General features: G+C 40.6%; 1 protein-coding gene across 3 annotated transcripts in view; it reads right to left on the reverse strand.

The window, feature by feature from the left end:
* LOC136884690 (gastrula zinc finger protein XlCGF57.1) overlaps positions 1-26,529 on the reverse strand; it is a 66,501-nt gene that overhangs the window by 14,978 nt on the left and 24,994 nt on the right. For 2 of the 3 annotated variants that reach the window (XM_067156960.2, XM_067156959.2), the window contains exons 3-5: positions 23,828-23,908; positions 11,446-11,526; positions 10,269-10,339 (exon numbers count right to left, since the gene is read on the reverse strand). In XM_067156960.2, coding sequence (XP_067013061.2) covers positions 10,269-10,339; positions 11,446-11,526; positions 23,828-23,908 — 233 coding nt within the window. The remainder of the gene's footprint in view (positions 1-10,268; positions 10,340-11,445; positions 11,527-23,827; positions 23,909-26,529) is intronic. The other variant, XM_067156962.2, reaches the window with a different exon arrangement.

Raw genomic sequence — 26,529 nt, forward strand, 5'->3', positions numbered from 1 at the left:
ATTCTTTGGTCGATGAAGTGCGTTTTATCGTCAATGCTGCTGCTGATGATGATGATGAAGATGATGCTTGTTGTTTAAAGGGGCCTCTCATCTAGGTCATCAGCTCCTAATGGTATGAAATGTAATTACAATTTAAAAGTTAAAAATCACCCACTCACCAGAATTTACAATGTGATGAAGAATGAATGGATGGATATGAATTTAAGACAATCAGTGGATCCGACCCAGAAACTATCATAAATAATAGTATTACTGACCAAGGGACTGCTTCTAAAGAACAATCCTGAATTGAGGATGCTTGCTGTCAGAAGGGGACCAAAATCTAGGTCAACGGAACCTCTTAATGGTACTTATCGCTAGTAAAGTAGAACCATGGTATTTGTCATGTTCCATAGCATAGACTCATGGTATTCCACACATTGTGGTATGACTCACAAGTATTGTACGTCGTACAGGTAACACAGGCCTATGGCGTTTCTCACATAATGGTGCCACACAAAGGCAACGCAAACCCATGGTGTTCCTCAGCTAGGTGTACTAATCAGAAGCACCGGTATTCCTGTGGAGTTCCTCATTTAGTGCAGACCCACAGTGTCACTCATACAGTGGTACTAATCACTGGCAATGCCCAGACCCATGGTGTTTCTTGCAACAGTATTAATCACAGGTACTGGAAAACCCACAGTGAACCAATCTTTGCTGCTACTAATCACAAACCTATTGCGTACCTAACATAGTGGTGTACTACTCACAAGTAAAGGTGACCCATGGTGTTCCCGGCGTGATGGTACTAATCACAAGTAGTTCCATGGTTCTTATATAATAACCCCTTGGTCGCCCCTTTTAGTCACCTCTTACAACAGGCAGGGAATACAGTGAGTGTATTATTTGTCTGCGTCCCCCACCACAGGGTGCAAACAGAAAGAAAAAGAAGACGAAAAAGAAGGGATCCATCACTTCAAAAAATGAAGTAACAGATGAAGAAAGGCAAGGACCATGAAGGGTGTGAAAAGGAAAGACTCGAATGCTCTAATACCAAGGGAGGTCGGACAGGATAGATGAAAGTGAGAAGCCTGGTACATGTAAGTGGAAGCATTGTCAGGACTCAACTAAGGGCCCCGCGGTCACCAAACTACGCTCTGAAGGTGAGATCCCCTGGGGCCCCTTTTAGTTGCCTCTAATGACAAGCAGGGGTACCGTGTGTGTACTCTTCGTCCCCCACCCACAGAGGGTCATCAATGCTGAAAAGCTGATACTTTTGGTACAAGAAGGGAAGTATTTGTGGGACCAGCGAGAGAATAATTACCACACACGCAATGTGTAGAAGTTGTTATGGAGTGAGGTGGCAAAAGAAATGGGTGCTCCAGGTAAATTTAATTTTTGCGGGTTACTGTAGTCACGTCCTAGTTCGTGAACCATGGGCAACGGCTGAGTGGCCTAGTAAGTGGTCCTGAGAGTCAGGATACCAGTTGCTATGGAATGGGAGTGGGCATCTCGGACATATTCTGGGTCATAGCTCTTGTTGTGCTCAGGCGGCTAAGACTATACAATCCACCGGTGGTCCATAAACCGTTAGAGGAGAGATCGTCACTTAGACTATGTGCAAGTAGGGTAGCATCCTGCTTCATGAATTTACCGAGCTCAAGAACATTTTAAGCAAGCCTCGGACCTATGGGAGTAACGGAGTCCCACTCTCATTTGACAGGCGAGGGACTCCTTGGAAACAACTTGGCGAACAAAATGGAATTCAATGGGGAGCTATCAACATTAATGGGACTTATGGAAGAAAGAAAGTAGAACTGGCTGAGTCAGCAAAGAGGATGCATCAGGATGTGCTAGGAGTAAGTGATATTCAGGTAAGGGGAGACTAACGAGGAAGAGATAGGAGATTATAAAGTGTACTTGACGGGAGTTAGAAAGGGAAGGGCAGAGTCTGGGATAGGGCTCTTTATCAGGAATACCAGTGCACGCAACATAGTTTCTGTTAGGCACATAAATGAGCAAATGATGTGGGTAGATTTGTCAGTTGGAGGAATTACGACTAGAATTGTCTCCGTGTATTCACCATGTGAGGGTGCAGATGAGGATGAAGTTCACAAGTTTTATGAAACATTGAGTGGCGTCGTGGTCAGGGTCAATAGCAAGGATAGAAAAGTGCTAATGGGCAATATCAATGCAAGTGTTGGGAATAGAACTGAAGGTTACTAAAGGGTGATTGGTAAATGTGGGGAAGATGTGGAAGCTAATGGGAATGGGAAGCGTTTGCTGGACTTCTGTGCTAGTATGGGTTTAGCAGTTACGAATACATTTTTCAAGCGTATTCACCACTACAGCTAGGAGGCTAGGGGTACCATATCCATAATAGACTATATCTTAACCGACTTCGAATTCAGGAAATCTGTTAGGAATGTATGAGTTTACCAGGGATTTTTTGATGACACACACCACTATCTGATCTGTAGTGAACTAAGTATCTCTAGGCCTAGGGTAGAGAAAGTGAAATCTGTCTGCAAACGAATAAGGGTAGAAAATCTCCAGGACGAGGAAATTAGACAGATGTACATGGATATGATTAGTGAGAAGTTCCAAATAGTAGACAGTAAGCAGGTTCAGGATATAGAAAGTGAATGGTTGGCAGACAGGGATTTGTACGTAGATGAAAGAAACAGAGCAAAACAAGTAGTTGTTGAATCCAAAAAGAAGTCGTGGGAAGATTTTAGTTATAATCTGGAAAGGCTACGTCAGGCAGCAGGGAAACGTTTCTGGACAGTAATCAAGAATCTTAGGAAGGGAGGGAAAAAGGAAATAAACAGTGTTTTGAGTAATTCAGGTGAACTCATAATAGATCCCAGGGAATCACTGGGGAGGTGGAGGGAATATTTTTAACATCTCAATGTAAAAGGAAATCATCCTGGTGGTGTTGCGAACAGCCAAGCTCATGGGGAGGAGGAAAATGATGTTGGTGAAATTATGCTTGAGGAAGTGGAAAGGATGGTAAGTAAACTTCACTGTCATAAAGCAGCAGGAATAGATGAAATTCGACCTGAAATGGTGAAGTATAGTGTGAAGGCAGGCATGAAATGGCTTCATAGAGTAGTGAGATTAGCATGGAGTGTTGGTAAGATACCTTCAGATTGGACAGAGGCAGCAATTGCACCTATCTTCAAGCAAGGGAACGGGAAGGATTGCAACAACTATCGAGGTATCTCATTGATTAGTATACCTGGCAAAGTATTTACTGGCATCTTGGAAGGGAGGGTGCAATCAGTCGTTGAGAGGAAGTTGGATGAAAACCAGTGTGGATTGAGACCAGAGAGGCTGTCAGGATCAGATTTCCAGTATGTGCCAGGTAATTGAAAAATGCTACGAGAGGAATAGGCAGTTGTTTATGTTTCGTAGATCTAGAGAAAGCATATGACAGGGCACTGAGGGAAAAGATGTTTGCCATACTGGGGGACTATGGAATTAAAGGTAGATTATTAAAATCAAAGGCATTTATGTTGACAATTGGACTTCAGTGAGAATTGATGGTAGAATGAGTTCTTGGTTCAGGGTACTTACAGGGGTTAGACAAGGCTGTAATCTTTCACCTTTGCTGTTTGTAGTATACATGGATCATCTGCTGAAAGGTATAAAATGGCAGGGAGGGATTCAGTTAGGTGGAAATGTTAAGTGGTCTGGCCTATGCTGACGACTTGGTCTTAATGGCAGATTGTGCTGAAAGCCTGCAGTCTAATATCTTGGAACTTGAAAATAGGTGCAATGAGTATGGTATGAAAATTAGCCTCTCAAAGACCAAATTGATGTCAGTAGGTAAGAAATTCAACACAATTGAATGTCAGCTTGGTGATACAAAGCTAGAACAGGTAGATATCTTCAAGTATTTAGGCTGTGTGTTCTCCCAGGATTGTAATATAGTAAGTGAGATTGAATCAAGGTGACGTAAAGGTAATACAGTGAGCTCGCAGTTGCGATCAACAGTATTCTGTAAGAAGGAAGTCAGCTCCCAGATGAAACTATCTTTACATCGGTCTGTTTTGAGACCAACCTTGCTTTACGGGAGAAAAAGCTGGGTGGACTCAGGATATCTTATTCATAAGTTAGAAGTAACAGACATGAAAGTAGCGAGAATGATTGCTGGTACAAACAGGTGGAAAAAATGGCAGGAGGGTACTTGGAATGAGGAGATAAAGGCTAATTTAGGAATGAACTTGATGGATGAAGCTGTATGCATAAACCGGCTTCGGTGGTAGGGTCATGTGAGGCGAATGGGGGAGAATATGTTACCTAGGAGAATAATGGACTCTGGTTTTTTTTTTTTGCTAGTTGCTTTACGTCGCACCAACACAAATAGGTCTTATGGCGATGATGGGACTGGGAAGGAAGCGGCCGTGGCCTTAATGAAGATACAGCCCCAGCATTTGCCTGGTGTGAAAATGGGAAACCACGGAAAACCATTTTCAGGGCTGCCGAGAGTGGGGTTCAAACCTACTATCTCCCGAATACTGGACGCACTTAAGCGACTGCAACTATCGAGCCCAGTAATGGACTCTGTTATGGAGGGTAAGAGAAGTAGAGGTAGACCAAGACGACGATGGTTAGACTCGGTTTCTAATGATTTAAAGATAAGAGGTATAGAACCAAATGAGGCCACAACACTAGTCGCAAATAGAGCATTGTGGTAATGTTTAGTACACTGACTGACAGTGACAATGCAACACCAAGGAGGAGTGGTTCGAAAGGGATGAATGTTGGGGAAAAAACAGAGACGGCACGGATGAATAATTGATGTTTATTTCAAACCGATATGCAGGTTATACAATGTGCACGGCATCGACTCAGTAGGATGTAGGACCACCACGAGCGGCGATGCACGCAGAAACACGTCGAGGTACAGAGTCAATAAGAGTGTGGATGGTGTCCTGAGGGATGGTTCTCCATTCTCTGTCAACCATTTGCCACAGTTGGTCATCCGTACGAGGCTGGGGCAGAGTTTGCAAACGGCGTCCAATGAGATCCCACACGTGTTCGATTGGTGAGAGATCCGGAGAGTACGCTGGCCATGGAAGCATCTGTACACCTCGTAGAGCCTGTTGGGAGATGCGAGCAGTGTGTGGGCGGGCATTATCCTGCTGAAACAGAGCATTGGGCAGCCCCGGATGGTACGGGAGTGCCACCGGCCGCAGCACATGCTGCACGTAGCGGTGGGCATTTAACGTGCCTTGAATACGCACTAGAGGTGACGTGGAATCATACGCAATAGCGCCCCAAACCATGATGCCGCGTTGTCTAGCGGTAGGGTGCTCCACAGTTACTGCCGGATTTGACCTTTCTCCACGCCGACGCCACACTCATCTGCGGTGACTATCACTGACAGAACAGAAGCGTGACTCATCGGAGAACACGACGTTCCGCCATTCCCTCATCCAAGTCGCTCTAGCCCGGCACCATGCCAGGCGTGCACGTCTATGCTGTGGAGTCAATGGTAGTCTTCTGAGCGGGCGCCGGAAGTGCAGGCCTCCTTCAACCAATCGACGGGAAATTGTTCTGGTCGATATTGGAACAGCCAGGGTGTCTTGCACATGCTGAAGAATGGCGGTTGACGTGGCGTGTGCGGCTGCCACCGCTTGGCGGCGGATGTGCCGATCCTCGCGTGCTGACGTCACTCGGGCTGCGCCTGGACCCCTCGCACGTGCCACATGTCCCTGCGCCAACCATCTTCGCCACAGGCGCTGCACCGTGGACACATCCCTATAGGTATCGGCTGCGATTTGACGAAGCGACCAACCTGCCCTTCTCAGCCCGATCACCATACCCCTCGTAAAGTCGTCTGTCTGCTGGAAATGCCTCCGTTGATGGCAGCCTGGCATTCTTAGCTATACACGTGTCCTGTGGCACACGACAACACGTTCTACAATGACTGTCGGCTGAGAAATCACGGTACGAAGTGGGCCATTCGCCAACGCCGTGTCCCATTTATCGTTCGCTACGTGCGCAGCACAGCGGCGCATTTCACATCATGAGCATACCTCAGTGATGTCAGTCTACCCTGCAATTGGCATAAAGTTCTGATCACTCCTTCTTGGTGTTGCATTTGCTCTGTCAGTCAGTGTAAATTCACAGAGGCTTGCAGACTGAATGCTGAAAGGCATAACAGTCTATAATAAAAATGTATGTATGTAGGTAAGTTCATTTTATACCACTTTACTTGATTCTTATATCTGAAGATACTTTACAACACATGTTCAATGTGTAAGTTTCATTAACGAACTCTATCAATATTTATATTTTCCCGTCCGATTAATTCATACCTATGTCGTATACAAAATAAATCATTGCCTCCACTATACAAATTATAGTAAATAAAGATGAAGTTTCTCATATCAGATAAATGTTATCTTTTTGAGACTTGACAATGAAACTCCACTCATATTCCCAAGTGCTGTGGCCAATCGAACTAACCTCTCGCTGGTACAAAACATACTCTGGAATAAGATATTGCCTTTGCCTGGTGGGGAATTAGGAAATGAATGATAAAATTGGAGAAAATAAGCAGAAGGCAAGAAATTCTCCAGCCTCCTGTTTCTTTCACAACGAACATTCCTTACCTCAAAGTTACAGCTAGAAGTTTTTCAGGTGAAAAAGTTTCTCAAAAGTTACTATACATCTTTAACTAGTATTTTATTTTTTGTAAAATGTGTCAAAATGTTTCACATGTCATGCAAACATAACCGCAGTACTGTCCTTCGTCCTTTTCCAGATCAGCCCATATATGTGAATATTCACCAAACATTTGTCTTTTCGATAACATTTACCAGCTCCCGTCTCCTTTTCCGAGATCTTCTTGCTAGCAGAGGTATATCTAATACATACAGAGCACATATCTTCAGGAGAAGCCATCATCTCACACATACACGTACTAAATAAGTTGGCCCAATATGCAGCCAAAGGACGATAGCGTACACACGATTTCGGACGAACAGACTTTGCACAGATTCGTCTAAATTCGCAGTTCGCAGGTTTCCACTTCAAGTGGACAAGAAGCCTTAAAGTCCCACTACCCTGAGACAGTCGCCCATTGTGTGTTAGTCAGGCCAAGTTAGAAGGGTCTGTTGACGTTAACTTTGTATATGGCTGGAAATGAAACGACCTTGCCTCAACGCCCTTGGCACAAATAGGTCGCTGGCACAGCACAGCAATAGTAAATGGGAGAATTCCATCCCTTATGAAGGCTACAACAAGAGTGAAGTGTTTTTATTTACCCTCACTTGTAATTATTTGCAGATGCTACTGAGTTTGTTGTCTTACTGTATGACAGTGTTGTTCTTATTTGTTGAATTGTCATGTGTCTTGTTAGAATGTGCAGTAGTACATACGCTGTTTAGGAGTTGCAGGTTTAAGTCTCATCCTTGTCCGTGATTCCGGGATCACACTTAAACTCTGTGAATTTTGAAGGCACCCAATAGTTCTGCAGTTATATATATATATATATATATATATATATATATATATGTATTTAATTGTATCCCATATGTGAGGGAATTGATGTTAGATTTCATTTACAAAGCTGCTAAATAATTCTGTTCCTAACATCGTAAGAAAAATGTTGTACGTAGGGGTTTCGTAAATAACCTGTTCAAACCTATCGCTAAACCTACTATAAGCTAAAGCAATGGCAATACAGAATCTGTAAAGTTATTGCTTTGTTGCCACTTCATGCCTAACAACATAAATGTTTTAATTGTGTAATGTATCTTTGTGTTATCCGTGACTTATTTTTTAATATTTTTTGTTTATGCTTTCCATTCATTAAATCTGTTTATTTAATCTCGTTCCTCATTTACTCACACAACGATGTTTCCTATCCTGTTAGATCTTTAATATCCTCTTTAATTTTGAGCCAGGTGAAGCAAGGACAGGAACAATAGGTATGCTGCCCATCTCTGTACCCACCATTTCGATTTATTTTCCCATGTGTCTATCGGCTACAATATTCTGTGGTACTGTAAACTCTTTAACACTTGCACATAGTTCCGTCACAAAGAAATTTCTACCCCTGTTACAGATATGCATACCCAGCCTTATTATTATTATTATTAAAATGTTTACAGATATTAATAAAAATTTTGTACATTTCACTAATTTCCACATTAACACAAGACTCTTCTGGAAGATCATGCCTATGACAAAATTTCACAACTAAGAAATTTGCTGAATTTAAGAGGGACAGAGTTGATTTCAGATGTTTAATACTTTTCATAAGGACTCGCCATTATCACAGGATTAGTACCTCCAGGATATACACTACCTTCAATTGCCCTGACACTACATTCCTACTCAATTCTCACAGCAAGTCCTCTGCATGACCACTAGCTTCTATTCTAGTAAATTATTTTTGCTAGGTCTACTGGGAACTACATTACTATGACTAAAAAGAATCATCTTTGCTATCCAACATGCTCCACATTTCTCCTGAAGCCGATCTCCTCGCTTACGTGGAACACTCAATAGTATACTGCTTCAAGATACAAGGTGCCCCGAGACTCCCGACTCATATATCAATCATTCCAAACAATCAATCAATCAATCAATCAATCAATCAATCTGATATGCATTTAGGGCAGTCACTCATATGGCAAATTCCTTATCTGTTGCTTTCTTAGTCTTTTCTTACATGATTGCAAAAGTGTGCAGTATACAACAAAGTAATGTGAACAATAATTTGAACTTAAACTTGGTAGGTTGATAAAGTTTTGATATCAAACTATATCATTGGTGGATCAATTTAATCACAGTGTTGAAAACTCCAGAATTATCAATAAACAACTGAATGTTGATTGTGTAACCCAACTTCAAAACACAATCACTCTTGATTATAGTGTTTCCAAACACCAGGAATCACTACAAACTTGATGCTAGGAACATCTCGCACCAAAAGATAAAACATTAAGGACAACACATAGTTCGATGATTTGAATTAGATGACAGCATAGTCGAAAAAAACAGCAGTTTGAATTAATGGATAGTCCGTACGCCAGGTATAATTATAATGTTATTTGCTTTACATTCCTCTAACTACTTAAACAGTTTTCAGAGATGCAGGGGTACCAGAATTTGGTCCTGCAGGACTTCTATTATATGCCAGTAAAATTACCAATATGAAGCTGATGTATTTGAGCATGTTCATATATCACCGAACTCCGCCAGAATAGAGCCTGCGAAGTTGGGGTTAAAAGGCTAGCAACTCAACTGCCTGAGCCACTCAGCATATGCCAAAAAATCAAAATCAAAGGGATTTACTTCAAGGCTTCGTGCCACCCACTGAAATAGGCAATTTCAACCAAATGAATCCCCGAAAAAAGTTGTTTCGAAGTAGTACTACGCAACAGCGAAATGCGTGGGTCACACAATCATGACGGAACAAGATATCTCTCTGTAAGAGCAGAGGAATATCATTAAGAACCTCTGGCATTGTTTCAATTACAAACTGCAAGTAATGCTGGCTTGTCAAATGCAGTGGGAGTATAAATGGCCAATGATTCTGTCCCTGCATTCTGCCTATACCTTCAATGAGAATCTATGCTGAACATGACTGAACAACATGATGAGGATTTTCATCACTCCAGTTAGAAAATTACAAATTCCATAATGTTTGAAACATGATTCATCACAAGAATAATTCTTGGGAGAAAGTCCAGTTGTCTTTTCAAGAACCACTGAAAAAAACCAATCGATATCACTGAAAGAAGACATCGGTGAAGTGCCACTAATAAATGAACTGATTTGATACAAGAATGCAGAGATGTACTGAGATATGATAGGAGACAGAAATATGTGTCTAAATCATGGCAGGTTGATTCACTGCACTGGCCATATTGCATGAATGGCTGAAAGCTGTGTCATGGTCAACCAGATATCCCACCCCACACTTATTACAATATGGAGAACAGAACTCCGATGGTAATATTAATAATCTTTTTACCGACTCAGCTAACAAGTGGTGACATCTAGGGGGATTGCTAATAACTTTTCTATTTTCTATCATGCCACGATCGAACCAACAAGTTAGAACCGTGAGTGAAGTACAGGTGATGGAATTCAAGAGTGATGTGGATAGACCTGTGCTGGCTTTGAACCCTCGATATTGGATTCTCGAGGTCTTCACTCGCCCGCTTATCCAAAGATGGGGCTAATGAACACGTAAATAGCCAATTCCAATTTGTCGAGGGTTAGGGGTGTAACGTGGAATTAAACTAAACTGTACTTACCTATCTTCTTCTTTGAGACAGGCAACTGTGGGTTCATCTATTCTAATTTCACCCTTAATATCAGTAGAAGGCTGTAAGGAACAAATATATACAGGAAAGTATGAAACGTAGAAGTAAAAACATAACTAGAATAAAAGGTCATAAAAGCATCACCCAGCTGAAATATATATATTTCACAGCTGCACAATAAAAACATCAATACATTCTCCCAATATAAAAATGAAATGAACAAATGTGTCATGTCATAATTATATCAAGAACACGGGGAAGAAAAGGAACTCAGAATAGGATAAAGAGGACAGCTCTGGAAGAGTGAGTAATAGAAGACTAAGCATAATCCCTGCATCACAATTCCTCTCCTCCCGGAACATCCTGTCATCATGTTCATCCTATTTAGTCTTCTTAAATGACTTGTCATTTGTTTGTGCCTTGTGCTACCACAGATTGTCAAACAGATATACCTTGGCTATCAACCTCTTGCCTACCATGTCCAAGTTCGATTAACAAATTGTCAGTTGTTGCACTAAATACTGTAGAGCCCTACATATTTCAGAGAAAAGATAATCTAAACTTTCAAGATGTGAATACAATAGTACATGTTATGAATCTTGTGTTTTCTTATAAGTTTCATTGCATTGCACCAACAGAGATAGGCCTTGGGGAGACGATACGATAGGAAAGGACTAGGAGTGGAATGAAACAGGAAAGGCCTTAATTGAGGACTGATATTGTGGTTGCAGCATAATAAAAAGAGAAAATTACTCCACACAAAGAACAGCCGACCGGAGCTCATTAAGACAAATAAAATGAGGAGGCTGGAATACATGGGTCACATTATGAGGACTACTGAAATTAACAGTCTGCTACAAGTAATATTTTGAGAAAAATGTTTAGGCAAAAGAGGACCTGGCAGATGATGAACATCTTGGATCGGCATTTTTAAGAAATGGGATGGAGATCTTCGACACATGACAAAAGGAACACAGCCATACTTGTGGCCTAAATCCAGTTAGGATAAGGAGGCAATAGCAGTGATTAAACCAGCTACCAGATGCCATGCAGTGGAGGGGCTTTGAACAATAATATCTGCTACACATTTCCTGGCATTAAGTTTTGAAGTACATGAAGAAAATTGAAGGAGGTCATCAAAATATTAGATTACTTAAAATTTGTTCACCTGTGTTTGTCCTGGCTCAGCTAACTCTGATTTGGTTTCTCCTTTCAAAATTATCTCATCTGAGGTAAGTTCATAATTGTCCTGTGGAAAAGTTAATATATTAGGCAAATTCTTCAGACACTCCTGGCAATTTCTTATCACATGAGAGGGCATAACAATTCATTATTTCCTAGTAAATGAGTCAGCTTCAAATGAATATTGTTGTTTTTCAGAAAATTTCTGTGTTGAGGATCATTAAATTCATAACAACAAAGAGACCTTCAGGAGTGGAAAGTGTCCCGTTTGAATGCTCAGGGATATTTTTGATGTAAGGAGCAATTATAACACATAACATCATCTAAAATCACTGACCAATCGGGAAAATTTAGACATATTGCAAAATATTCTGCTCATCATAAACAATCCAATTCTTAAATATTCAGGACATAAAATTTACCACTGCTCTCTTTCACATCCTGTAGTGGAAAATACAGCTCAGCACAAAATACGTATCCTCCATATCCTCAACAGCTCTACCATCAGCTGACATAGAGAGCTAGGTGTCACTTAGGAGGCAAACTAAGGAAATTGAAGAGTGAGGTAGTTTTCCATTGCTTTCCCCTCCTAGCCAGGTAGTGCTGTTACATACCAGTCTTTTAAGTTCAATGAAATGTACATACAGACCAACCATATGAATGACAATTCCACACCTTTTCTTACTGGATCTGGCTGGCTTTATTAGGAATGGTGATACTAGCACTGCTCATATCTCAGTCACTTTCATAACGTCAGAGTCAAGGATGGGACTGAGACACAAAATACAAACTTGTTCTGGGCCAATCCAGAAGATATCATAAATTAAGCATGCAGATTCTCACTAGAAATATCACTAAACTTCATGGACCATAAAAATAATTATTCCTATACGTTATCTGAACAACACTGAGCTGCATGACATCAGAGCTCCTTATGTAGGCATGAAACTATAATTATGATAAGCTGACAGGGAGATTGCGCATGGTGACTGGACTTATTATGTTTTAGGAAGTGAAAAGATATATTGTAGCCTTGAAGAATGCCAGTGCCATGTTCAGCATAAAATTGCACATATCAGTTTATTTAAATCAAGGATTTATTTTTAATGTAAGTCTTACTGAATTATGAAGGAGGTTTGATTTTGTAATTTCTATTTGTAATTAAATCCACTTAATGTTTTTACAAAGAAAGTACTGGGAGTCATGATAATTAGTTATTTCATTATGCTTCTGATTTCCTTTAGAAAACAAAGAATTATCTCAACAATGGGTTGTGAGGATGAAAAGAGACAAATGGAATCCCAAACACTCTCTCCCTTCTAAAAACATGCACATGTGAACTGGTAAAAGAACACAGCCTCGTGTTCCTTCATGATCTAAGTTAGTGTTGCTAGTTGCTTTACGTCGCACCGACTCAGATAGGTCTTATGGCGACGATGGGACAAGGAAGGGCTAGGAGTGGGAAGGAAGCGGCCGTGGCCTTAATTAAGGTACAGCCCCAGCATTTGCCTGGTGTGAAAATGGGAAACCACGGAAAACCATTTTCAGGGCTGCCGACAGTGGGGTTCGAACCTACTATCTCCCGAATACTGGATACTGGCCGCACTTAAGCGACTGCAGCTATCGAGCTCGGTAAGTTAGTGTTGTAACAATGATTTTGAAAAAGGAACAATGGAGTTGGATAAAGATCAAATGTGCCCGAGGTCGTACAGCAAGACAGTGTCATAAAGGTGTTTAAGAGGCTTGCTGGGAATCTGCATTGCCTTACATGCCATTAGCTTGGTAGTACAATCCTCCAACCTGTAATGTCAAAATATGGCAGACATGCATCAGCCAGGTCGTATTAGTGCCAGTGAAGAAGAAACTGTACGATTTGTGAGCTAGCCTTATTATGTGAGCTGGACTTATTATGTTTTAAGAAGTGAAAAGATAGATTGTAGCCTTCAAGAATGCTAGTGCCACGTTCAGCATAAAGTTGCACTTATCAGTTTAACTAAATCAAGGAAATATTTTTAATGTAAGTCTTACTGAATTATAAAGGTGGTTTGATTTTGTAATTTCTATTTGTAATTAAATCTTCGCATCTGAAGGAACACCTGGGCATGTGAAGAATTGCATCAGGATGGGTTCAGCATGATTTGACAGATATGCAGAAATGGTTACATTAAAACACTGTCCATAACTACTTGGAGAGGTGTAAGTGAGAAGGGGAGGCTTCCTTATATCATATCATTATGCTGGATGAGACATGGGGTAAATTGTATGACCCACAACTGACACAACAATCAAATGAATGGCATCAGTATGGGTATCCACAAAGGTTGAAATTTTTTCAGAACACCAGCCATCTGAAAGTTTTGGTTATTCTCGGGTACAACTGTGGTAGTGTTATCCAAACGCATTATTTTCCTCCACAGCAGATCATCAATATCAATATTACTGTTCATTGTAGGAACACAACCTGCAGCCTCATTTGAAAAAGAAAGGGTGATACTTTCTGCAGGATCCTTGCATCATTCTGCAAGAAAAGGCTCACAGTAAGAACAGTATGAACTGTGGCTGATTTCTTTGGAGAATGAAACTGGGAATAGCTGTACCATCCTCCTTAATCCAAGGACTTAAGCCCTTGTGACACTCACATGATTCCTAAAATGAAGAACCACTTCAGAGCCTTCGCTACAGGACTGTTCTGGAGATTCTTCAGCAGTAGACCACTATGAACACCAAAGGTGCTGCTACAGGTACCCTATGACCCCGATATAATTGGCAAAGTGTAGTAAACAATGCTGGTGATTGGCTGAAGGACACTAAATGTTGGTATAACGTGTGTATCTTTTTATGAGTTGTAATTAAATAGTTGCATTCATAAAGTTCCAAACCCGGTATGCATCCAAGAACTGTCCTTTTGCGAGTTGCTTTACAGCGCTCTAAGGCAGATAGGTCTTATTGCGATGAAGGGATAGGAAAGGGCTAGGAGTGGGAAGGAAGCAGCCTTGGGCATATTTAAAGTACAGTTCCAGCATTTGCCAGGTGTAAAATGCAAGATCATGAAAACCTTCCTCAGGGCAGTTGACAGTGGAGTAAAATCCCATTTATTTATTGGACAGAAGCAGAAAAGTACTAGACACAAAGAACTGTCAACCTGACCACATCAAGACAATTAAAATGAGGTGGCTGGTATATGTGGGTCACATTATGAGGAATAACGAATAGAACGGTCTGCTACAGGTAATATTTTAAGGAAAAAAGGTTTAGCCAAAAGAATATCTAGCAGAAAATGAACATCAAGGTTTGATATTTTCAACAAATAGGTTGGAGCTCTTCAACACACGACAACAGGAAGACAGCTATGCACATAGCCTAAATTTGGTTAGGATAAAGTAGCAGTAGCAGTGATGTAACTAGTTGCCATGCAGTGGAGGGGCTTTGAACAATAATAGCTGCTATATATTACCTAGCATTAAATTGCAAGATGTCTGCTGTTTAATGGGACCTAACAGCTAGGTCATCAGCCCCTAATGATAAGAGGTGAACGGAATGAAAATTGTAATTTCAAAGTGTATCCACTGACTAGAATCTAAAACACACAATCGTGAAAAAATGATAGTGAAACAAAAACTATCAGTGGATTCAATTCACAATGCCTTAATTACTGGGATGATACTTATTTAAAGTGGTCCAAATACATATCACTGGCCCCTCATAATGGTACTAATCACTGGTAAAGCAAAACCATGGTGATCCTCCCATACTAGTGCTAATCATACTTCGTGTATCACCCATTATGGTAATACCCCCATGCAAAACAAATTCAAGGTGTTCCTCACATAATGGTATTACTCTCAGGTTATGCAGACCCATGGTTTTTCTCACATAGTGGTACTAATCACAGACAATGCAGATCCATGGTGTTTGTCACAAAATGGTACTACTCATGGGTAACACCATGGAACCAACTGGTTAAATGTACATGATTACACTTGTCACAAACAACGCCCAGGATCATAGTGCTCCTCACATAAATTCACTGTTCCTATGTAATGCAGAGCCATGGTTTTCCTATTGAAGTGGTACTAGTCACAAGGATTGCTGACCCATGGTATTCCGCAGGTAATGGAACTAACCACAAGTAGCCTCATGGTTCTAATTTCATCATCCCTTCGTCGCCAATTTGAATCACCTCTTATGACAGGCAGGTCATATGGGTGTAGTCATCGCCTGTGTCGCCCAACCACAGAGGATAGAAGGGAGCAAAGAAAGAGGAAAGAAGGGATCCGATGCTAGCAAAATGAAGTACCAGACAAAGGACAAAGGTCAAAGTACAAAAGGCTGCCAAGATGGCGGCTAGAGTAGACACGCGCAAGCATAGTGCTGCTGCAGTTTGTGTTGTTTGTGTGGTAATAATCAGCATTCTTGCGCTTTACAGTTCTCTGCACGGTTCTATTCGAGTTAAGGAATCAGTGTGCGTAACTGAAAAAATGAGTTCTCCTTTTGAATGGCTACTAGCAGAGAGAAACTACTACATTCGGGCACTCTCTCTGACTGAATGCGGCTTTTTCCGCACTTATAGACGCCTCCCTACTAGCTCTGAGCCGAACGGGGCTAGGCCTGGTCGCTCAGCGATTAGGAGCTTGCTTTGCCTCCTACTACTGGCTGGATATGTCCACTTACACCGCGGCCCCACCACTTGTGAAATGAAAACAGACATAAACATCTATTGTCAGAATGTGCAAAGCCTAAACAATAAGCTGTCTGATTGTGAACTATCCCTGCCAGACTTGGGAGAAGTTGACGTGATCGGACTTACTGAAACATGGTTCTCGTGGGCTAATGACAGTGAACTACCACTCAGTGCTAATAACAGCATATCTCGTCATGATCACGCTACTCTAGGTGGTGGAGTGATGCTAGCAGTGAACAGTGCGTTACTGTGTAAAGGAAAGACAGATCTCGAAAGGAACTGTGAGTAAGTGTGAGTGGAGCTACTCATTCCTCAACGCCCTGTACTTGTGGGATGTTACTATAGACCACCAAACAGCCCATTCCGTGACCTTGAAGAGTGCCTGGACTCAGTCATTGCAGCTCTCCCTCATGGTGACGTAATTTTAATGGGCGACTTTAACTTGTCTAAAAAGTGGTCTTCTCCAACTACCAGACTGTCAGCTAACAATTGTGATACATACTTTATAGACAGTTTTATTAATTGCCTCAGACTGAAACAGTTTAATTTGTACCCAACCCGTGGACCGATCACCCTGGACCTCATACTCCCCTCATTAGAACTTAAAACAATAACCCCAGGCAGAAACATTTTCCTGTACGACCACTAGTCTCTCGATGCTACATTTCTCCTTCCCCACCCCTCCTCAAAGCCTCACAACAGGACATCCTACCACCCTATCTACATCTGGAGCCGTGCTGACTGGCCTGCAATGTGTCGTGCCCTGAAATGCCTTCCCTGGAGTCTGCTTGAAATAGCTGATATCGAATCGGCTCTTGACCTGCTGTACAACTGGCTGCAAGCTGCAATTAAAGACTTCATACCAGCACAATGGGCTACTACCAGCAAATATCAACACTGGATATCACTACAGACCTGAGGAAAGACTTCCCTAACGCACACATTCACAATACCTTCATTAAAATCCGACACCACGTGAGATTTATGGTCAGAAAAGACTACAAAACACACGTAGACACTGTTACTGAAAACGTTCGCCGCAATCCCAAGCGCTACTGGAGTCTCATCAACACACGGAGATGGACGGAGCAGATTCCTGTCAGCGTGAACCACAACGATGCGACAGCAGATGGTGCTGATCGCAATGAACTGTTCAACAGGTATTTCTCTGCCAACTTCTCCCCTCCCTTACAAAACCAACCACTCCCTCCTGTAGGTACAGATTCAAACAGAACCCTATTAAGCATAACTACCACACTAATGCCCGAGTGCACCAACCTCGGTAAAGAGAATACCACGGTAAACTTCACAATTTTAGCAGGGTAAAGTCGTATTTCTGTTGCACCAAGCTCAGGTTCGAGTTTACCGACATTTTAGCGCGGTATAATGTTTACCGCCCGTGAGCGAGCGGTTAACAAAGAAAACCGTGGTAAAGTTGTATTCGTGCTCTGTGGTTAAAGATTCCAAGATGGAGCTTAACAACTATAGGTTATATCTCCAGTATCTTAATCAGTTTGAAAGAAATGAAGGGAGAATTATAGAAGAGAGACGCGATTTCTTTGAAGAATTAAGTATGTTTCGTTCCAGAGAAGATTTAGATTGCGTAAGGAAACAGTGAATTACGTTTTAGATTTAAATGGTGAACAATTGGAATGCCCGACTGGGAGAAACTGTCCTATATCGCCTAGAAATCGTCTTTTAATAGTGCTGCGTTTCTATGCAACTGGAACATTTCAAGGAGTGATCGGTGATGTCTGTGATGTTGACAGAACAACTGTATGCCGCATAATACACAAGGTTTCTGATCTACTTGTGTCGTTATCGCCACAGTTCATTCAACTTCCACTTACGCAGTGGGAACAAAGAGAGGTTATGGAAGGGTTTCATACAATAGCTGGGCTCCTTGGTGTAGTGGGTGCACTGGACTGCACTCATGTGCAAATACAGTCTCCCGGAGGTGAAAATGGGGAGGTATTTAGAAATAGGAAAGGTTATTTCTCGCTAAACGTGCAAACTGTGAGCGATTCGAACCTCACGATACGAGATATTGTAGCAAGATGGCCAGGGACGACTCACGATAGTACATTATTTCACAATTCTCGACTGAGAGCACGTCTCGAGACGAGAGAAATAGCTAATGGCTATCTTTTGGGTGATGGAGGTTACCCATGTAAATCCTTCCTCCTTACACCTGTTCAGAATCCCACCTCCCCAGCAGAACAACGATATAACAGAGCCCATATTGCCACAAGGAATGTTGTCGAGAGACAATATTGTGTGTGGAAAAAGGAGGTCCCGTTCCATGTCTTTAGGACTTCGATGTAACATTCAAAAGATGTTGAGCATTATTTTCCATTTTAAGGAGTCAATAACTTGCTTGCGTTGTCACAAAATGTAAACACAAGGGACAAGTGATTGTCGAAACGATCACTGCCGGCTGGATAAACTAAAGACAAGTGACTATCGAAATGATCACTGCTTCCTGAATACTACTTCAAGTTTCTTCCGAGGGGAATAATAGCGAGAAAATCAAGCGTCAAGAAACCGCAGTAGCAAAACCGGGCGATAGTAATGGTGCACTGCTTTTATGACAATACCATGGTAAAAGTTTTACCACGGTTTCGTAAAGGCTGATAATTACCGAGCTTGGTGCACTCGGGCATAAGTGAAGTTCATAACCTTCTTCAAACTCTTCGTACCAGCAAAGTCACCAGTGCCGACACTTTAGGTCCTCTTTTTCTAAAAAATACTGCCAGCATTCTTTGCGTCCCTCGTGCTAAATTATTTAACAGATGTTTTGCTGCGGGCTATTTTCCAATTACCTGGAAAGAGGCAAATATTGTTCCACTTCTCAAATCAGGCAACAAATTTAATGTTACATCTTACCAACCAATTTCTATTCTCCCCACACTATCCTTTATCTTTGAAAAAATTATACAACAGCATCTCCTCACATTCACTTTGCCATATATCTCAACCAAGCAGCATGGTTTTCTACCAGGTGGCTCTCGTCTAACAAACATGGCCACCGTGCATAGTTTTGCATCACATGCCATTGCAGCTAAATCACAGCTGGATCTGCTACGTAGACATTTCAAAAGCTTTTGATTCTGTTGACCATACTCTGTTGCTCCATAAACTCTCAGAACGATTTAATATACATGGCAGTCTTCTGACCCTTCGTGCTGGCTTCCTACATAACCGTTGGCATAGAGTGGGAATATCAGGCACTTCATCCTCATGGTTACCAGTCATCTCCGGTGTCCCACAAGGCAGTACTCTTGGCCCCTTGCTGTTTTCTTTTTTTATGGACGATCTGCCATCCGAAATCAATGAAACTGTGAATACCCTACTCTTTGCTGATGACTGTAAGATATTTAGGGAGATCAGGAATCCAGCAGATGCAGCTCTGTTACAGTCCTCACTTCATGCCCTCTCGAACTGGTGCCGTACTTGCAAACTTATCCCCAATCCACAAAAATGCAGCCACATGACCGTAACACTACGTAAATCTCAGCTACCTACATCATATTATCTAATCGTCAAGCCCATCACCGTAGCTACGCAACAGCATGACCTAGGTGTAATATTCGATACAAAATTACAATTTAAGACCCACATAGAAACATATACAACCAAGGCTATGAAATTACTAGGCATTCTCTATCGCTTCACAGAAATTTCTGACCCCATTGCTCTTTGTCACTTCTTCCTCACGATCATTCAACCTCTCTTAAACTACTGCCCTCCGATTTGGACAACAGCCTCCCCCTCCAATACTAAGCAGTTAGACAGAGCAGTATCCTTCTTTGCTGCAATTGTAAGGAACAGAAACCCCAAGCTCAGAAATCTGTCTACGCAGCAGGTAATAACAGCAATTAATATTTCACCGCTGCACATCAGGTGACAGATCACTGACCTAAGTTTCCTCCACGGGATCTTAAATGGTAATTACCGCTCAGAACTTCCTGTCTCACTCTTCTCTCTCTGTGTTCCTTCCCGCTCCACCATAACCAAAGACCTTCTCCACATTCTGCACACTCAGCACTCAATACTTCAACGATCTTTCCTAATCCGCCTCCCAACACTCTTTAACAATATTAACAGGAGACAAGAGCTTGATATAACATCAAATAAAAGCATATTTGAGAGGGGTGTAAATAGTCTCTTAAAGATAAGTTGATGTGAAGGGATTATACCGTCATCCTGACCCACAATAACTTGGCTATGAACATGGACATTCTCATGGTTTCCAATTTGGACAGTTGTTATTAGTAGGCTGTGTACCTGATTTTGTTATGTTTGTTATATTTTATAATGAAAGTTTACGTTTGTTAAATAGTCTGTTGACAGTGCACCATGGGACACCATGGGTGAAGTCTTCATCAGCATCCCATACCCTCAGGGTGTAGCATAAAATTTTGAATACATGAAGGTATATAAATATTATTTCAAAAAATTGATGATCTCACTATAAATACCATATTTCAACTTTAAAATGAGGAGTTGTTTATTGAAATCTATTCAGCAGATTACTCATAATTCACATAATCAGAAAAAAGTCATCATAGTATACTTGAAACTGGTTAAAACATCCCTCTCCAGCATGTTTCCCTGGTTATTACATAATTATTTCAAAGTCCCAGGACATGTCGCATTAAATACACGCTAAAGAAACCTGGATAGCACATTTATGTCACCCTTTAGTACATTACTAAATCCCACCGTAAGTAATTTAACCCTCAATCGGGCATGCTCTTCCGACAAACACACTCGGATGCGCACGGTCTTTTAGACCGCAGCGATTATTTTCATAATTTATTGTACGGCCTTGGAATCTAATTAAAATGTTGAAGTTTAATACTCTTACAAGTAAGTTTACTTTTATTTAGATAATATTTCAAACATTTTTACGTACTCAATGACCGCATTAGAAAAATAAAAAATTGTTGAAAATTAAGTTGATTTACAAATAAATGTTGAAAGCTTTGAAAAATAACTCTCCGTTCTATTTACTTTTTCTGGTTTGTAAAATGGAAGCTGTTTGAACTAGATATATATTTATCCTCCCCTTCATCCATTGTCACTGTAATATTTCTAGCATAAGTAATCATATATTAAAACACCATTTTTTCAGAAATGTTTGTATTTCAAATGATAAAAACGTATTTTACAGCATAACAACCACCTTTGTGAAAAACATGTATGTGAGAGAATTATAGAATATTTTACGTATATTTGGTTTCATATTCAACTTCAATTTTGCAATATTTTCTTTATGTGAACACACTGAAGAATTATTGTCATTGTTTTAACCAAATATTGGTATAGTCGACAATCTTTTGTACAATATCGTCTGGAAAAAATAGCTCCCAGGTTTGAATTGGAGTTTTGACATTCCTGGCTAAACCTTTAGGCCAATTAAGGTGTGTTACAATATATTATGACCTGGTCCACGACCAGTCTTTGCGAATATTGGGTGCACATGCCATTCTGTCTTACCGTCCTTGCCTGTCAAATTCACTTCAGAAACACCAGCACCAAATCCATCATCACCAGATAGCTCACTATTTGTATCATGGTCGGTAACCTGAAGATTGTCAGTATCACCTTCATCATGACTTTGTGGCTGCTGTCTGGAAATATCTTCTGCTGCCTCATCCATTTCTTCCAATAGGCATCCTACTGCTTTGTCTCTGTCTTTCACAAATGCAGTTATTCTTTTGCTTTCTTCCTTTTCAACACTCTCAATCAATAATCGGATCCATTCCACTTCAGCAGGATCCATATTGAGATGTATATGCACACGAAACTAAACAAATCTAGTAAAACACACCCGGGCGCGTACTGGTCACAATGACTGAGACACAAGTTACACTAGTGGGCTCATCGGTGTAAAAGACTGCAGACTGACTCGAACATCTACCTTTCTGTATACAGGGTGTCTGAGGAGGGGCCACCCTATCAGGTGGCTAGACGATCCCTTGGGGGAGATAGTCTGGAGGAAGGGGGTCATAGCTGACCTTCAGACATATTCCCTGACCAAAACTTTTAGAGGTCAGTCGTTTAGACCGCTATGCGCCTGATTAAGGGTTAAATTAGCATTCCTGGCCAGCAACAACTGGCCTGGGTAAGGATTTGGTAGAGAACTGCTTTTTACGGCCGCGGAGCATGGTTCTGTGTCGGCATACAACTGCAGGGGGTGTCAGCCCCAAGCCAGTCTTATTCTCTTTGCGTCTGACATGTTGGTGCTTAATTTTACGTTCAAGAGGCCTCTTTCAAATGGCGCAGGTTTGAGCTGCTTCCGTGCTTACCTACTGGCCCACATAGGCCTAAACTAAGAATTGATTTTTCAAATAGAATCTTTCAGATGATGTGGAGGTAGAGAGTAACAGCGCATGGGAGAAATGTTTGAAAGGGCAGTCCACTGTGTGTCACGGTCCCAAGCCCACAGTTCCTTGTTAATGGACATAAGTTTTTATGAATGTTGTCATACACAACGGATCGACCGTGCTCACGATATCAGTACAGAACCTGATAGTGTACCTATAGGAAAGTAAAACTGGATTTAGATGACAAACAATAGTAGGCCCATTCACACCCATTAGACATACAGTATTTATTTCTCATTTTCAATTTAAAAGTTTTTCATGAGCCTTTTTATTTTCTTGTGTGGTGTACAGCAGTTGTTATAGAACACGATATGGACATCCAGAACTTAGTAACATTAAATGTCGGAAATACAAATGGTCTCGTGTTTGGGAAAGCATGATATCATTCTTTCATTCAAGCACTGAGCGAGCATCCTCAAAATTGTACCCACCTTCTTCTCTAACGAATTGTGAAGGACGCAGCATGCTTGAAATGTTTTTGTATTTTCATAAGTGTAAATGAAGGCTATGATGGTCCATATTTATTACCACATTGAAAACAGTGTTGAAAATGATCCGCTGGAAAGAGTGGGGAGTTTTGCACCACTTGACCCATTGTGTATGTAAAAGTCAGCAGAAGCGGGTGCACCCATTCATACATACGGGCGTGTTTTACTCCCGCACTGTCTGAAAGAGGCCTCAGTGACTTATGTATGTAAATTAGGCCTACTGTATTTACGTGTGTAACAATTTACGTAAATTGAGACTACTGCACTTACGTATAGAGCTGACACGTTGGTGCTTTAGTTTATGCTCGTAAAAGAATTGTGCAACAACGTTCATAAATTAGGCCTACTGTACTTACACATAGTAGTTTGCAGGACATTAAGTTACGGAGAAGAAGGAAGCTAGACAGTTTACAGATGATGAAAAATTAAAGTTTATTGAGAAAGTGGATGTTAAACCACACAAGAGACGTGTGCAAATCACCCAGATGATGGACTTTCCAGTGAATCTTGAACATAGTTAACTGTAAGCGACATGGACAGTTTGCGTTTCTAACAACATTTTTGCTTTAAGTTTTACTATGTTTCTGATTTAAAATGTACTACTTCTTTATTTATTTTGTTAATTATCACTGTATCATGTTTTTATCATAATTACTTTTATGTTCAAACCTAACCTTAAATTTAACAGTGACACTGCTTTTCATATTTTTAAGCATGTTCCTTCTTTATGAAGTTCTTTTTCTTTCTGTCCTTACAGAAACGTCCTAACCAGTTATGGCTCTATTAGATTACTTCAAATGTGTTCACCTGTTTTTGTCCTGGCTCGGGCAACTCTGGTTTAGTTTCTTCTTTCATGTGCATCTCGTCTGATGTAAGTAGATAGTTGTTCTGTGGAAGAGTTAATATATTAGGCATATTCTTCATACAAATCACGAAACTTAGCTACATATGAGTGGACTTAACAATTCATAATTTCCTGGTAAATGAGTCAGTTTCAGGTTCAATTCATTATTTTCAGAAAATCTCCATGTTGATCCTTAAAAAACATGATAACTAAAATACCTCTAGGAACGGAAAAGACCTGTTTGAATGCACAGGGATATTTTTAAAGTGTGGAGCAATTATATAATATAAAACTTCTAAAATAATACTAAAAAATCTGGATAATGTACATACAATATTCTGCTTATCATAAAGAAATCAATCCTGAAATATTCACAACTTCAAAATTGAAATGGTGTATGGCTTTTAGTGCCAGGAGTGTCCGAGGACATGTTTGGCTCGTCAGGTGCAGGTCTTTTGATTTGAGACCCATAGGTGACCTGCGTGTCATGATGGTGAAATGATGATGCAGACAACACATACACCCAGCCCTCGTGCCAGTGAAATTAACTAATGATGGTTAAAAATCCTGACCCTACCGGGAATCGAACCCGAGACCCCAGTGGCCAAAGGCCAGCATGCTAACCATTTAGCCATGGAGCCGGACAGAACTTCAAAATTTATCACTATCATCTTTCACTTCTTGTACCAGCAAGTACAGCACAGCATGAAATATGTATCATCCATATCTCCTGTTGTCTGTGCAGAGCTCAGCCTGAAGGCAGCAAGGATCCTCAACAGCTCTACCATCAGCTGTGATAGAGAGCTAGGTGCCACTGAGGAGCCAAACTAAGGAAATGAAGTATGTGGTAGTTTTCCATTGCTTTCCTCTCCTACCCAAACAGGGCTATTACATACCAGACTCTCATGTTCACTGAAATGCACACCATATGAACGTCAACTTCACACCCTTTCCTACAGGATGTGGCTGTATTAGGAATGGTGTTACTAGCACTGTTTGTATCTCAGTCACTTTTACAGTCAGAGCCAAGGATAAGAATGAGACACAAACTACAAAGGACAAACTTGTTTTGGGCCAATCCAAAAGACGTCAGGCATTAAGCATGCAGTATCTGACCAGAGATGGATTAGAGCAGGCTGCCTCATATGAAATTTAGAAAGGAAGTCATCAAGGACATAAACCCTAAACCAAATGAACCATAGAAACAATGATTCCTATAGGTTATTTGAACCACACTGAGCTACAACATAGAGGGTTTGTATGCCTGACATTAGCATTCCTTATGGAGGTGTGAGAACATAATTACTATCAGCTGACAGGGAGATTGTGCATGGTAACTAAAATTCATATGTTTTAAAAAGTGAAAAGTTTGATTGTTGCCTTCAAGAATGCCAGCCCTATGTTCAGATAAGACTGCACTAATCAGTGCAACTAGACCAAGGATACATTGGTTTTTTGTAAATGTAACAAAGGCTTTTCAGTCTATCAAACACACAGCAAATACAATGTAAATTATAACATACCTGTAAAATACACACTAACATACAAAGAATGACATGTTTCGTTCTACATAAACATCCTCAGATTCTATCAAATCACTTGAAAACATGCTTATATATGTACAGTATTGTTTACGTAGCGTAAACTTGTCAATGATAGAGAGTTTAGTGATAACATGAAACAGTAATGACAAAAATAAAATAAATATACAAGTATTTATATAATGAAAAACTTTCATACTTATCTAGACTGCCAATGCTACGTCCGTTGTCACCAAACACTATTTCAGGACTGTGGTCATGTAAAGTTTTTGGTGAGGCACGCTGCGCACGGAGAGGGGAGGGCAAGAATGGGAGGGGCCTTGTGGAGCGAAGTGGATCTCTCCTTTCGGATGATTAAATCGAGTATACTGTACAGTGGGGAGGGGAGGGGGAAGTAGGGCAGAGCGACTGGAGCGCTGTGGAACCTTCCATCAACATTGGAGAGGGGAAAGAGGTTATTGACCTACTCCATATTAAATGTACTTTTTATGTAATATGGATGAATGCAAATTAATAACTTAGGTGAATAAAGTAAGGAGCGGTATTATTATTATTGTTAAGATAAAAGCAATTTAATGAGTAGGTGTTGTCAGATATTATGTGAGTAGAGCGAATAGGGGGGAATTATTTAAATGTGTATGCTCATTCAAAGTCAGGAGTATATGAACTCAAGTGCCAAGAACCTAACTGCAACGCCACATATATAGGTCAAACGAAACGTAATTTCCATACAAGATACAAAGAACACAAAAACGTGATCAGATATAATCGGCATTCAGCCTTCGGGGAGCACATATACGACTGTTCATACCATTTCACAGACATTGACACTGATCTTAAAATTTTACACTTTGAAAATAAAAGTAAATTTTGAATATAAAAGAGGCAATAGAAATTTACATCGCAAAAAATGCGAATGCAAATAACCTGAATGAGCATACACATTTAAATAATTTCTCCCCTATTCGCTCTACTCACATAATATCTGACAACACCTAGTCATTAAATTGCTTTTATAATAATAATAATAATAATAATAATAATAATAATAATAATAATAATAATAATAATAATAATAATAATAGTACCGTTCCTTACTTTATTCACCTAAGTTATTAATTTGC

Source organism: Anabrus simplex, chromosome 13, assembly GCF_040414725.1.
Source record: "Anabrus simplex isolate iqAnaSimp1 chromosome 13, ASM4041472v1, whole genome shotgun sequence".
Lineage (NCBI taxonomy): Eukaryota > Metazoa > Arthropoda > Insecta > Orthoptera > Tettigoniidae > Anabrus > Anabrus simplex.